We start from the raw sequence: 15,505 nt of genomic DNA on the forward strand, positions 1-15,505 counted from the left end.
GTACAAAGGGGAACGAATACTGCACTCCTTGGACATGCACAGACTACTTAGATTTTACTTGGACAGGACTAAACCTCTCAGGAAATCTGAACAGCTGCTGGTTGCATTTGCTGCATGGGCAGAGGGGAAGGTCATTTCAAAGCAAACAATTTCTAAGTGGATAGGCCATTGCATTCATTTCTGCTATAAGCACCATGGAAAACCTACCCCACAGGGGATAAGACCACATTCAACCAGGGCTGCATCTACCTCTACAGCCTTTCTAAGAGGTGTATCCTAGAAGCTGCTACCTGGAGTTCTGTACATACCTTCACCAAGCATTACCATTTGCCATTTTTTCTAAATCCAGAGCTGGCTTTGCCACTGCAGTCTTGCAGGGCCTTATAGCTGGTCCTAATGCTAATTTCCTCCTCCCATCCTTAGCTTTGGGAATCTACCCAAATGCGATGACTGCAACAGTGAAACATGAAGAACATAGTACAATTGTGTACACTTACCATAAATGTAGATGTTCGAGTGTATTCACTGTTGCAGTCCTGGTTACCCTCCCTCCAGCCCCCCCCCCCCCGACTTCTATTGGCTATACCTATATTCTTGTTTGCTATGCTTAAAGCTTTTTGGTGTATTTGCTTTTTTGTTGGAGGTGTAACCTTGTATATAATTGCTTCCCATTATGGGGGCACCTGACATCTGGGGCAAGAAAAACTGATGGAATGTCGTCGGCTGCATGCTTTATACCCCTGACTACCTGACGTCATGGAAGATGAGACCACAACTGACGCAGGACCCAAGACCTTGATAATCAGACTGGCTGAGGGCTACTGCAAGCAGATAACCCAAATGTGATTACTGCAACAGTGAATACACTCGAACATCTACATTTATGGTAAGTGTACACAACTGTACTTTTCCCTCCCTCAATGCCCCTTCTCTTTCTCTCAGTCTCTCTCTCTCTCTCTCTCTCTCTCTCTTTCCTTTCAAGGAATTTTTGGTATTTACTTTCTACTGGTGGTGTTCTTCCACCATAACCTAGCTGCCTCTTGGGAGCCCCTGACAGGGCAAGAAAAACTGATGTAATGATGTCGGCTGCCTTATTTTATACCACTGACTACCTTACATCAGTCCTGGAGCAACAGCAACCAACGCAGAAATACTAAGCCTCTGGTATTCGGGCCGACTGAGGGCTACCCTGGAAGGGATAACCCAAATGCGATGACTGCAACAGTGAATACACTCGAACATCTACATTTATGGTAAGTGTACACAACTGTACTATCTAAGCAATGGAGTTCCTCCTCTTCAAATACAGAGTGCAAAGCCACCCCCTTATGGTAAGAACTCTCAATGACTTTACACTTCTACCCCCTACCTCCGCCCACCTGCTTGTGCTCGTAGGAAGAAAGCTCTCCTTCCAGGCAAGCAGCTGGGCTACCATTACCAACAACCGATGAGGCCTCAGCATAGTGTCCCAGGGATACAAATTTTATTTCCACACTCTGCCGGCCCCAAAAGTGTTCCCAGATCTTCCTCCAAACCAGTGGGTAGAGGCCAAAAAGCAGGTCCTTTCCCCCCTTCTCCATGAGGGCCATTACAGCATGTTCCTGCCGAACAGTTAGGCCAAGGTTTCTACTCCAGACTCTTCCTGGTACCCAGAAAAGAGGGCACATGGTGCCCCCATCCTCGATCTATCCATTCTAAACACCTTTCTGGTGATACCAAAATTCAAAATGCTCACCCTCCAGCAGCTTTTACCAATGCTTTCTAAGGATGCTTGGTTAGCCACCCTAGACCTAAAGTCCTACCTACACATCCCAATCAGGGAATCATGCAGGAAATACCTACGTTTCAGGGCAAGATCTTTGCACTTTCAGTTCTCTGCACTTCCCTTTGACTTATCCCCTGGTCCCAGAGTTTTCACAAAATGTCTGGCTCCTGCCATTGCTTTTTGCAGACAAAGAAATATTCAAATTTACCCATACTTAGATGACTGCCTGATTCAGGCAGACAGTCAGGAAAAGCTGCTACAGCACCTGACTTTTGTAAAGGACCTACTGACCTCCCTGGGGTATACTATCAATGAAAAGAAATCAAAACTAGTCCCCACACAAAAATTTGTATTCCTGGGAGCAAGCCTGGATGCGGCGTCTTAGATGGCATTCCTTACTCCAGAAAAACGAGCCTACCTAACAGGCTACTTCTCCCAACTATCCAGCAGAACCCAGCTATCTGCAAGGAAATTCCTGCAAGCTCTAGGGTTCATGGCCTCCTGCATTCTACTCATTCCATATGCCAGACTGCATATGAGGAAACTACAATGGTACCTAAAAAGCCTTTCGTGTCAACACTCTCAAGACCTGGAAAGTCTCATACCAATGATAGCTTGTCTAAGGAAAAATTTTCTTTGGGCAGCAGCATGCAACCACAACAAGGGACTTCCCTTCTCACAACCCCACGCCACCCAGACTCTCTTCACAGACTCATCAGACTATGCCTGGGGTGTACACCTGGATGGCAGGTGCATTCAGGGCCATTCTAGCCCAAATCAAATACATCTGCACATCAACCAAAAAGAGATGCTAGCTGTTCAGCACATCCTGACAGCTTTCATACCCCCTACTCTCCCCGGGGCCTGTACTGATCAAAACAGACAACACCACAGTGATGTGGTATATCAGCAAGCAGGGAGGGACCAAAAAGTGATGCTAGCTGTTCAGCACACCCTGACAGCTTACATACCCCTACTCTCCCCATGGCCTTTACTGATCAAAACAGGCAACACCACAGTGATGTGGTATATCAACAACAGGGAGGGACTCTCACTCTCTTATCCTCTCTGCAGGCTCGCCATGACCCTTTGGCACACGGCCTCAGCCATGCAACTACACCTGCTAACACAATTCCTGCCAGGCTCCCTAAACTCTCTGGCAGACAACTTAAGCAGAAACCTGCTAGACCACAGAACCTTCACCCTTGTAACCCAGAAATGGGGCACCCCAAAGGTGGACCTCTTTGCCTCCCACTCCAATCATCAGCTCAGCAAATTCTGAACCAGGGAACTTCGCTGCAAGGCCTGGAAAGTGGATGCCTCATCCTTCCAGTGGGTGAACCTCTCGGTCTGCGCATTTCTTTCTCTACCACTCATTTCAAGGGTACTGCTAAAAATAAGGGAGGAAAAAACGAGGGCAATCCTGATTGCCCCAGACTGGCCACGGCAGCACTGGTACCCACTGCTGCGCAGCCTGTCACCCCTGCCACCATGGCATCTGCCTCAGATCCCAACACTCCTGACCCAGAGGAATGGAGAATTCATGCATCCCCAATTGCAGACCCTCAACCTGGCAGCCTGGCTTCTTCCCTGACCTCTCCTCAAGCTGTCAGCCTAAGCAAAATAAGGCCTACATGTTATACTTGAAGCTAGACACCCCAGCACTAGAAAATCTTATGCTGACAAGTGCAAAAGGTTTTTTTTCAGCTGGATCCACGCTAAGGGAGCCGGAATGGCACAGCCCTCCCTACCTCTCATCCTGGATTACCTAGCAGACCTACTACACAGGGGTCTATCCTTCTCTTCTATTAAAATTCATGCCTCTGCCATCCCTGCTCATTACAGCACAGAGCCACCTCTCTTCCCACACCCTCTCATCAAACAGTTCCTAAGAGGGGCTAACAACTTAAGGCCACCCAGAAGAGCTTCTACCCCAGCTTGAGACCTTAACTTTGTGTTGGAAAAGCTCACCTTACCCCCCCCCCTTTGAACCTGAAGCTTCAGCAGAGTTAAAATTCCTCTCTTGGAAGACAGCCTTGCTTCTGGCCATCACTTCAGCTAGAAGAGTATCAGAGCTACAAGCACTCATGGCTGTAGAGCCATTCATCATTTTCCATGCTGACAGGGTCTCCCTCAGGACTAACCCATCCTGTATGCCCAAAGAGGTGTCCAGTGTGGCTTTCAACCAATCCATTCATTTGCCCACCTTTTTCCCTAACCCACAAAACAAGGGGGAAAGGATTCTGCACACTCTGGATGTGCACAGACAGCTCAGATTCTATCTGGACAGGACTAAATATTTTAGAGAAACTGATCAATTTCTTGTCAGCTTCACAGCAGGGGCAGAGGGCAAGGTCATATCTAAACAGTCTCCAAATGGATAGCACACTACATCCATTTCTACTACAATCCGCATGGGATAATGCTCCCAAAGAGGGTCAGGGCACATTCCACCAGGGCAACCTCCACCACTGCAGCTTTTCTCAAGAGTGGTCCCCACCAGGGACATCCTGCAAGCTGCAACATGGACATCTGTTCATTCCTTCACCAAGCATTACCGCCTGCCTATCTTCTGCAAATCCAGGGCAAGCTTTGCCACTGCAGTCTTCCAGGGCATCTTAACCAGCCTCCCGTCTTCTTGACTGCCTCCACCCTTTTCTTCAGCTTTGGGAATCAATCCAAATGGAATGACTGGAACAGTGAAACACAAAGAACATAGTACAGTTGTGTACACACAAATGTAGATGTTCGAGTGTATTCACTGTTGCAGTCCTGATTTCCCTCCCTCCATCCCCCTTATCTCTCTCTCTCTCTCTCTCTCTCTCTCTCCCTCCCTTACAGGGAATTTTTGGTATTTACTTTCTACTGGTTGTGTTAGACGTTGCCTGTTGGATTCTCAGAGCGTCTTCTGTGTGGCGACATGCATGAATGGGCATTCCTTCGTTGAAGGTTGTGCGTTAGGCCCGGCAAGCTAGCACGTAAAACTCTACTGCAAGTCATTAGCGGACCTGAGTTCCGCTGTGGCGACCCCTAACCGGGAAAAGCCGAAAGACAAACAAAACTCTACTGGTTGTGTTCTTCCACCATAACCTAGCTCCCTAGATGTAATGGTGCCGGCTACCTGATTTTATGCCACTGACGACCTGACATCAGTCCTGGAGTGACAGCAACCAACACCAGAAATACTAAGCCTCTAGAATTCGGGCCGACTGAGGGCTACCCCTGGCAGGATAACCCAAATGTGATGACTGCAACAGTGAATACACTCTAACATCTACATTTATGATAAGTGTACATTGTACTTTGTCCAGGTAGAGGAACATTTAAATTCCCTATGTATAGCAGTAAGCCACTACTGTTGCTAGGCCCTTTGTAAGAATTCTGGTGCTGTAGGAAGACCAAAGGGCAAAGCAGTAAACTGAAAATGTGGTGAACCAGAGAAAAATCTGAGTAATTTCCTGCAAGAGGAAGAATGAAAGGCAAAAAGGTGTGCAAAGAGAACATTTTGAAAGTAACTTGAGAAAGGTGTTTAGAAAGCAGAGATCCAGAATGGGCCTCCATTGTCCTTACTTGGCACCAAAAGGATTCCGAAATAGCGCTCCTTTCCTATGAAGGGGGTGGATCACTTTCTGTGGAGCCTTGCTCTAGTAAGACCTGAATAGCAGTGTCAAGCAAAAGGATCTGGTTATGTGATAGAGGAGGCAGGCCCTTTAAAGAGGAAATGCCTTCCCGTGACATGGCATAGCCTCCTTTGATTATAGTTGGAACCCATTTGGCTGTAGTTATCATTTCCCAGAGAAAAAAAAGAGAGAGAATGCCTTTTTGAAAGAGGCGTGGAGAGGCGAGATGTAGTTGGGAAAGGTAGTCACAGGTTTTTGCTTCTGAAGGGAGGCCTCCCTGAAGAAGATTCCCTAAGTGGTGTGTCTAAATACCTCTTTCTTGGTGTTTTTCTTTGTGAGTGGGCCTAGGGTCCCTCTTAAAATAAGTGAATTTGGCTGGATAGTTCCTATGGTATCTAGGGACTGTAGAAATTAAAATTTGCCTACTGTCCTTCATAGTCTTATCTTGCTGTTGCAGGGCTTTGAAGAGTTACAGCATCTGGACCAAACGAGATCTTTGTCTAAGGGTAAATCTAGGACTTCAGATTTGAAGTCCTCTGGGATGGGCTGAAGTTGAACCATTCATATCTTCTGATGACTGAACTTGTGGTTGCAGCCCTGGAAGAGGTATCCACAGCATGATAACTACATTTGATGTAATATCTGGTAATTTGAGTAGCTTGAGACAGTAAAGTCTGATTTTAGCTGCTTTTAATCTGAAGATCATGGTTCTGACATGACCTTATTCAGGCTGTAAGACAGAGAGCAAATATTTTGTCATTTGTGTCTGGTAGTTAATAGCTCAGAGTGCAAGGGTGAAGGAGGTGGAGGGCCTTTTTTCCCCACCTAGCCATAGCTCTGCTCTTCTTGTCTGTGGGAATGGCGTTAGCATTGGAGAGAAGCTTATCCGAGGAAAGAGAGAGCATCAGAGTCAGCCACAAGGTTCTTGTATAGGAATTTACATTCATCTGGTACCTTGTAGAATCTGCCCAGTCTTTTAAGTGCTGGAGTTTGAGAATTAGGAGCTGATTGTCTAGATTGAAAGGCATCCTGGTTTGGGTCTAGTACTGCAGGGACTGAAGAGGGGACTGGTGTGTGCCCATTTCCAGAAGACTGTCGTATCTACTTTGAACATCAGCGAGTTGCTTTGATTGCCATTCAGAATGCCTCATTATGTTCTGAATACATTCTCCAAAACAGGCCTGTTCAGTAGTTGAGTCAGGAGAAGGGGGGGAGTTCCCTTCATCTGTAGAAAGTTGTTCTGGGGAATGCATTTGTGAGGCATCGTCCAGGGAATGATCCGAAGGAATGATCAGAATCCACATCATGTTCCTCTTCCGAGGAAGAGGAATTTTGAGTGTTTTTATGGTGTGGGTTATGGCAGCTGTATCACAAAAGAAGGAGGCTGCAGGGCCATGATTGCTTTAAACAAACACTGTGAGAAATCAATCCATTCTTTTTCTTTGGAACTGTAGGGGAGGTCATATGCTACTAGTAGGACATCTACTGTTATGTCAAGTTCTTAACACAATTGTACTGTCTGCCTTGATCGAACTAAAGATATTTGAAAGGATGATAAAGTTTTTGTATCCTTTGCTGTGAGCAGAGCAGTTCAGCTCAGAAAGTGAGCAAAGTTACTCTATGCAAGTGCCTTTCAAGCTGTACTGTATTCTAATTAAAAAAATATAAAATCCTACCAAATGCATCAGAAGGCTCATTCAGCTGGGACTATAGCTACATCCTTATTTTTTGAGGAATTTGTGTCTCTTGATATTTTTGTGGCTGTGACATGGATTTATCTGCATACCTTTGTAAAAGACTATAAAATTTGATCTCAAGCTCCATGCCAGCCTTCGGGGCTACCATTCATCATGGAATTCTGTCCTGATGCCACTCTAGTATAAGATGGGGACTTAGTGCTTTTGATGAAATGAACAGTGTGGGTCATACAAGATATTCTTGTTTAGTGCATACTGTAATGTTGTTCCCTATCTGTTTATTTCAAGTTCATACCCAGTCATCATCCCCAACCAAGAAAAAAGTTCCTGGGGGGAGCAGATCTGGAGGAATTTCCCTGAGGGCCATAAGATTAAAGAGTTGTAGCTATTTAGACAAAGGGGACAAACTTCACCTAAAGGGAAGGGGAAGTGTGCATTATTGAAGCTGGAGAATGAATTGTTGCTCCTGGGAGATTAAGGTTGCCTTCAGCATGCCAGTCCTTTGTTGAAGTGAACTGAACATGGCTTAAGATCTAGCAATGCAATAAGTACATATTTTTTATTTTCAAAGCCTTAGAAGAATAAAATGATGGGTTATAAAACCATTGTATGTAGGGTTGTACTAATGTGCACACACTTCTTTCCATAGGGCCTTCTAGATCTGAAGAGCAGGTTTGATCGGTTCCTCCAAGAATCCTTCAACAATGATCGCCTCTTTAAGCAGACTATTGCAGGAGACTTCGAATATTTCCTCAATCTGAATTCCAGGTCACCAGAGTATCTCTCACTGTTTATTGATGATAAGCTGAAAAAAGGAGTGAAAGGAGTAAGTATTTTTTCTTTAGTTAATGTAGTGTATGTGTTTAAATACAAAGTTTTATTTAATCTATTTATACATTTGGTAACCAGGAGGGTGGGTTGACCTAGTGGAGCACTTCAGCCACAACTCAAGCTGATGGCTATATGCAAGTAGATAGATGCTCAAAACTGACAGTTTCTGTAGTAATTGAGCTTAAGAATTGGTACAGAAGTGTACATAAAGTTCACTCAGAGTAATGTAACATAAATTTAGAATGTGTGCAGCTATGCTGATAAGTTGTAATGTAGGGTTTAAGCTGCGAAGTCAGTACTTGGGATGTTAATTTTCCTGAAGATGGAAAATGTCAGTTGACTCTTTGGTGGGGTTACAATTCATAAAGGTTAACATGAGTATACATTGCAATCACCTTGTGGTAACTTTTTTGAATTCAAGAACAGACCTACCACAGTGCTTTTGCTGTGCATTCATTCAGAAAGGTTAATCAGTGTACGCATAGTGTACACCTTGTGTGGTAACCTTTGTGAATCCCCCCTTCAGTCACCTGAGAATTTGTACTGCAAGGTCTTAAATCCTTAGGAAAGGGACATGTCCTTTTTTCCTGGGGATATGCTGCATCCCACTGGGAATAACTAAGCAGTGAAGAGTTTGGAGGTACATCAGGGCTTTTTACTATTTTACTTTTTATGTTTTTATGAAGTTTTTTTAAACTCTTTTAGGAATGTTACTGTTTTTAATGTCCGCAATCCTTTTGGGATGATAGTAATGTATACATCAGAAAATGTGTGTGCGAGTGCACAGTATGTAGTTCATATTTGAAGGCATTCCCTCCCCATTAATCCATGTCCTTGAATTGGCCATTTACTTCTCACAGTTCTAGCATCTGTAAATGTCAGAATGAAAACTGTCATTCTGCAGAAGGTTTAGGGGTGCTTTTCCATGCTCCCCCATACGCACATTTCTGGCAAATACAGTGCTATAACTACTTAATTCAGACTGTCTCGACTACATTCTGGACAGTAATGCTTGGAAAAAGTACATCTACTCCATGGTTGCGTTTGTGCTCCTTAGTCCTTGTGCATGGGAGCACAGTGCTGAGCCTTCACCCAGTGGCACTTCTGTAGAAGGGCTTCAAATGACTTGTACAGTGTAATCTTTTCATAGCAGCACTGTTGTGAGAATGTCATTCTGCTTTGATTTCTTGACAAATGATTCCTTAACAGTTTCAGTTTGACTGCAAGAAGTTTGCTAAGAGGCAGTTTGAGTGTCAGGAAATAAGAAGTTATGTACTCACCATAACGTTCCATCTGAGTAGGTAAACTTCATTTGTCAGCAACCTATGGGATTCGGATCCGATCTCGGATCCGAGCAGGCAGTTTTCAACAGCTTCAGAGCCGAACTCCGAGCTCCTCCCCCTACCCATAATCCTCTGCCAACCCTGACTGACCTCGGATCAAGTTTGCCCAAAAGCAGATACTGCCCGAAGACTAATACCTTCAAGATAAGTGGGTAACACCCATGGACCTGAGTATGAAAACATTCGTAAGTGAGGGGGCAGGAGGGAGGGACGGTTGCTGACAAATGAAGTTTACCTACTCAGATGGAACGTTATGGTGAGTACATAACTTCTTAATCTGAAGTAGTTAACTTCATTTGTGCAGCACCCTATGGGACAGAGTCCCCAGCTACCTGAACCTTGGGTGGCCTTCATGGAAGGATGTTTCGGAGCACTGCAGAACCAAAGGATGCTCTCCCTGTGGAGATAATGTCCAATTTATAGTGATTGATAAAGGTATGAGATGAGGCCCAAGTGGCTGCTGAACAAATATCATCCAAAGAGACTCTAGCTCTAAAAGCTGCAGAGGTAGACGTAGACCGAGTAGAGTGGGCATGGACTCCTTGAGGTGCGGGCCTGCCAGAACTTTCATATGCTAAAAGGATACACTGCGAGATCCATCTAGACAGCGTGACTTTAGACACAGATTTACCCAAGTTAAATTTGGCAAAGGAGACGAGCAACTGGTCAGATTGCCTATGACCAGATGTCCTGTGGATGTAGAAGCGAAGTTGTCTATGCACATCCAGTGAGTGTAATTTATATTCCCCTTTGTTTTGGTAATTAGGGACGAAGACTGGTAGGTTGATGAACTGGTTAATATTCGATTCAGAGGCAGTCTTGGGAGGAAAGGAGGGATTGGTCCTGAGATAAACTCTATCCTTGTGAAAAGTCAAATATGGGGGTTTTACACAGAGGGCCTGTAGTTCAGAGACCCTTCCAGCCGAGGTGATAGCGACAAGAAAGGCCGTTTTCCATGACAAGAATTTAAGATCTCCTGAAGCTGCAGGCTCAAACGGGGGAGCTGTTAAGGCCTGAAGCACCAGCGTTAAATCCCAAGGAGGGACTACATCCTTCACTGGAGGTCTGAGCAGAAAGGTGCCCTTCAAAAAGGTCTTACACAATTTCGTGGTGATCAAAGGGCCCAGTTCATTTCCCACGTGATAATGAGAGACAGCTGCTAGTTGAACCTTGACTGTGGAGGAGCTAGCTCCCTGATGAAACAGCCCTGAAAGGAAGTCTAATACCGCTGGCAAAGGAGCTGTGAAATGATCCAAATTTCGACTTTCCGCCCAAATGGAGAAACATTTCCATTTGTTACCATAGACCTTTCTAGTAGAAGGCTTGTGCGCTGCTACTAGAATAGTTTTAACTGGGGAAGAGATACCGGGAGTCCTAGCTACAAGTGGAACTGGAGCAGCCAAGCTGTGAGCTTGAGATTGTCCAGATTCGGGACTGGGAGATCTAGGGGGTGGGATATTAGATCCGGACGGGGATCCAGAATCCAAGGGGGATTCACCAGATGAGACCAAAGGTAAGGGAACCAGGGTTGACGAGGCCAGAATGGGGCAATGAGGATTATCCTGCTCCCCAACCGGCTGGCTTTCTGCAGAAACTTCAGCATCAGAGGAAGAGGAGGGTAAGCATAAAGTAGACCGGGAGGCCAAGCATGCACCAGAGCGTCTCTCGGAGGTTCCCCGGAGGGGGAAATGAGAGTGACGTAGTCGTAACATTTTGTGTTGGAGAGAGAAGCAGAGAGATCGCAACAGGATTGACCCCATTCAGCGAAAATCTGATTCGCTATCTCGGGATTCAGAGACCACTCGTGTGGTAACAGGATGGTGCGACTTGGTCTGTCCGCTAGGATGTTGGACCGCCCCGGAATGTGTGTTGCTATAAGAAAGCGGTTGGTGGAGATCGCCCATTCCCACACCCTCATGGCCTCTCGACAGAGTGGGTAGGACCTGGTTCCCCCCTGTTTGTTGATGTACCAGACAACAGACATATTGTCGGACTGAATCGCAATAGTTCCTACAGGAAAAAGGTGCTGAAGTGCTTGCAACGCTAACAGCACTGCCCTCATCTCTAGGACATTGATATGCAGAGAGGTCTCCGCGGGGGCCCACGTGCTTTGGACTGTCCTGCCCAAACAGTGCCCCCCCCCACACCCGAGGCGGGAGGCGTCTGTGGTCACCGTGGCTAGGGGAGGGGCCATAGAAAAGGGGCGTCCTTCCTGGAGGTTCGGAGATTGGAGCCACCATAAGAGGGCCCTCTTGCAAGCCCTGCTGAGGGGAATGGGATGGCTCAGAGGAAATCGAAGGAAGGACCACTGGACCTGGAGGGTCCATTGCAAGACCCTCATGTTCAAACGCGCCATTGGCAAAAGGTTGATTGCCGCCACCATTGAGCCTAGAGCCCTCAGGACCAATTCCGCTGGAGGAGCTGGAGAATGTAGAATGGCCCGCACATGTAGCCTCAGGGTTCGTAGCCGGTCTGTGGTCAAGAAAGCTAGGAGCTGGTTTGTGTCTAATCTTGCCCCTATGAAGTCTATAGTCTGAGTCTGGGTAAGAGACGACTTCTCTATGTTGATAGTAATCCCCAGCCGGGGCTAGAAGAAGAAAGTAGTTTCTGGCTGCGCAGAGTAGATGCCTTGTCGGGGCGGTCAGGAGCCCATCGTCCAGGTACGGGTAGACCCGGATTCCCTGGAGCCTCAGGTGGGCCGCAATCACTGCTAACACTTTGGTGAACACCCTGGGGGCTGTGGTGAGACAAAAGGGAAGGACCCTGAATTGGAAATGACTGGCTCCTAGCCAGAAGCGGAGGAACCTTCTGGATCGCCTGTCCATCAGAATGTGGTAGTACACATCCTTGAGGTCTATAGAGCACATCCAGTCATTCTCCCGCAAAAGGAGGAGAATGGATTGAAGGGTGACCATGCGGAACTTCTCTTTGGTTACTGACAGGTTCAGGGAGGAGAGGTCGAGGATAGGTCTTAAGTCCCCCATCTTTTTTGGCACCAAAAAGAACCTGGAGTAAAACCCCGACCCGCACTGGTCTGGGGGGACATGTTGGATGGCTCTTTTTTCCAGCAACTGTTGGATTTCTGTTGCTGCGGCCTCCCTCTGATCGGGTGGGACATCGGGGAGGTATCTGGGGCTGCGTGGATAAAGAGAAAAGGGAATCTGATATCCCCTGGATATAATGCGAAGCACCCAGCGGTCTGTCGTGATGGACTCCCAAGCTGCTAAGTGCTTCGAGAAACGCCCCCCCGACTGCCTCCAGAGTGGAGCAGTCGGGCAACCCCTCAGGGTTGTTGCGTGGGTTGGTCCAAGAAGGGTTCTCTGGATCCAAAGTTGCGCGGGCCCCCTCTGCCCCTAGGGCGGCGTCCACCCTGCCCTCCTCTGCCGTGGAAGGGCTGGGAGTCCGGAGCGGGTTGGGACTGTTGCGACTTCCGGAATCACATCTTCTTCTGTCCCTTTTGGTTCTTGGAGAAAGACCTCTGGGGAGCAGAGAAGCGGACTCCGGCAGACGACGTCTTCCTGTCCTTCTCGCTCTGGACCAAGGTATCGCAAACAGTTTTGCCAAAGAGGGCAGAACCATGGACCAAGGTATCACAAACAGTTTTGCCAAAGAGGGCAGAACCATCGAAAGAGGCATTAGCGAAAGACGCCTTGAAGGGTTCCGCAAAATCACAGTGCCGGAGCCAGGCCTGATGCCGCATGACAAGGCCCGCTCTGCTGGCTCTAGCGGCTTCCTCCATGGCATGGGATAGAAGCCGCATAGAGGTGTTTGATATGGATCGGAGAGTGGCCATCCGGGTGGAGTGCAAACGTTTGTCCTCCACCGACATGGACTCGGGGGGGTGGGGGGGGGCACAGCGTACTCTTTGATAAGGTCCCGCTGCAGCCGAAGCACGTGTGTCATGTAGTTCAGCGACCTCACAGAGAAGGTAGCCGAACTAAAGACCCACTTCCCTAAACGGTCCATCGACCAAGACTCCTTGCTCGGGGGATGAACCGAGGGACTCTTCTGAGCTAGTTCCCTCTTGGTAGCAGCCGCCACCAACATGGCATCTACAGGGGGACCCTTACTCCAGTGGGACTTGTCAGAGGGTGGGCTAAGAATTTTGTCCGGGCGCTTGGGGACTGGCTCCACAGTGTCCGGCTCCTTCCACGCCCTGGTAGTAATCAAATCTACCAGGGGGTCGGCCGGTGGGGACACCCAAGAGGTAGACGGGCCTGCTTCAAACGCCTCCAGGAACACGGATTCGTCCGAGGTAGGCTTTGGGGCAGACCACCCCCCCCTTTATCCTGAGCATCTCCATGATGTCACCAAATTAGACATCTTCGGGGGTGATCTTGGGGAGCCTTCCCCCTCCTCCAAATCCGTGTCCTCAGTGAAGGACTTGGGGGAGTCCAGGTGCCTCCTTTTGCACTTTCGCTTGTGAGGAACCTCCTCGGGGGGGCTGTCCGAGTAGGTCTCACCAGCCATGTCTTGTTCCAAAGGAACGACCTGGGACGTCAGAGCAGGCTGTCCCTGGGGCCGGGTGATGGAAGTCAGGCCCAACAGAGGAGTGCAGGGTGGAGCTGTGGCAAGGGCCAGGGGCCTGGGATCTCTCGATAGGGCCCTCTCCACCACGTCGAATGCCGAGGGAGAGCTGCTCTCTCTGGGATCCGAAAGCAGACCCTCCCTCGGATCCGACGGACGGATTGGGGCCAAAGCGATCGGATCCGACGGACCAGTATGCTCCGACCTGGACGGAGCCGAAGGCATACTGATACCGCCGGATCCGAAGCTCTGCCCTCTGCTCCAAGAGCTCGGATCTGAAGAAAATGGACCTGACAGACTCTATGGAAGTGTCGGCGCCGAAGTACCCGAGACTATCGGCGCCGACACAACCCCGGCTCCAAGGCTGCCCGGCTCCGAAGACTCTGAGCCCGGGAAGCGGGATGGAAAAGGAGCTATCTGGGCAAAAAAAGAGGTCGAGCTCCCCCCCGAAGGGAGGGAGGCAGGAGCACTCCCATCTGCAGTTGGGCCTGGAGGAATCTTCTCATCATCCGGTCCAAATCTGCATCCGTGAGACTTAGGGTTGATCTCGATGAGGCCACCGAGGTGGGACGGGAGTGCCGCCTCAGTGACCTCAAAGGAGATCAGATCTCCTCCTCCTCAGGACCCGGTGAAAAGCACGAGGACCGGATCCGAGACAGAGGAGACCCAGAAGTCCTGGAGGGAGAAGACCGCTTAGCCGGGGGGGCCGAAGCGGAGGCCTCGGCCCGCCGCTTGTGGTGCTTCTCTCTCCTTTTCTCTTTCCTGGCCTCCCTCTCCTCCGGGCCTAAAGCGGGTGGTTGAGTCCCAGCCGGGGAGAGGGAAGCAGGAGTGGCCGCCGCCGCAGCGGGAGCCACAGGAGGACCGGAGGTAGAAGCAGAATCTGGGGTCAGAAGACCTGCCAGAATCAGCTTGGACCTCCGGCTCTTGAGTGCCCTGGGGTTGAACACCGCACAGATGGAGCAACCAGAAGACAGGTGTTCAATCCCAAGGCACAACACACACCGAGTGTGGCCATCCTCCGGGGACAGCTTATGGCCACACTCAGTGCACTTAGAAAAGATCAATTTTGGGGCCTCAGCCAATTTAACTAAAAGAGAGAAACACACAAGTTAGGCCCCAAACACACACACACACAACCCTAACGGAACCACGAAGGAAGGGGGAGGTAAAAGACCAAAAAATATATAGTTAAACTAGAAAGGGATTTTACAAAAAGGGACCTGTAAACACACAACCAAAAAAACAGAAGAAAAAGGTAAATTTTTTCTCACAAAAGTCTCGAAGGCTTGGAGCTGTAGAACAAGCTGATGTTGGATAACTGCAGCAAACTAGATCTGAGGTCAGTCAGGGTTGGCAGGATATTATGTGTAGGGGAGGAGCTTGGAGCTCGGATCTAAAGCTGTTGAAAACTGCTGGCTCGGATCCGAATCCCATAGGTTGCTGCACAAATTAAGTTAACTACTTCAGATCATAAGTTTTGTTTTGAACTGAAACTAGATTTTATGTCTCACTTTCTTGTTTAGCTGTTTATTAAAAACAACATGAAGCCGCGGTGATGCAGCTGTAGCATTGTCGCCTCACAGCAAGAGGTTCTCCTGTTCGATTCTCGGCTGGAGCGCCTTCTGTGTGGAGTCTGCATGTCCTCCCCACGGTTGAGTGGCTTTTGAAAGACATGCGTGAATGGGTGTGCCTTCGTTGAAGGTTGGGCATCGAGCTGGCACC

The 15,505-nt window shown here is 48.3% G+C and overlaps 1 protein-coding gene across 2 annotated transcripts in view; it reads left to right on the forward strand.

Moving 5' to 3' along the window:
- Window positions 1-15,505, forward strand: part of CUL3 (cullin 3) — a 2,974,786-nt gene that overhangs the window by 1,532,731 nt on the left and 1,426,550 nt on the right. For both annotated transcript variants that reach the window (XM_044070245.1, XM_044070246.1), the window contains exon 8: window positions 7,732-7,908. In XM_044070245.1, coding sequence (XP_043926180.1) covers window positions 7,732-7,908 — 177 coding nt within the window. The remainder of the gene's footprint in view (window positions 1-7,731; window positions 7,909-15,505) is intronic.

This window comes from Protopterus annectens, chromosome 4.part1 (genome assembly GCF_019279795.1).
Source record: "Protopterus annectens isolate FY-2018-M chromosome 4.part1, PAN1.0, whole genome shotgun sequence".
Lineage (NCBI taxonomy): Eukaryota > Metazoa > Chordata > Ceratodontiformes > Protopteridae > Protopterus > Protopterus annectens.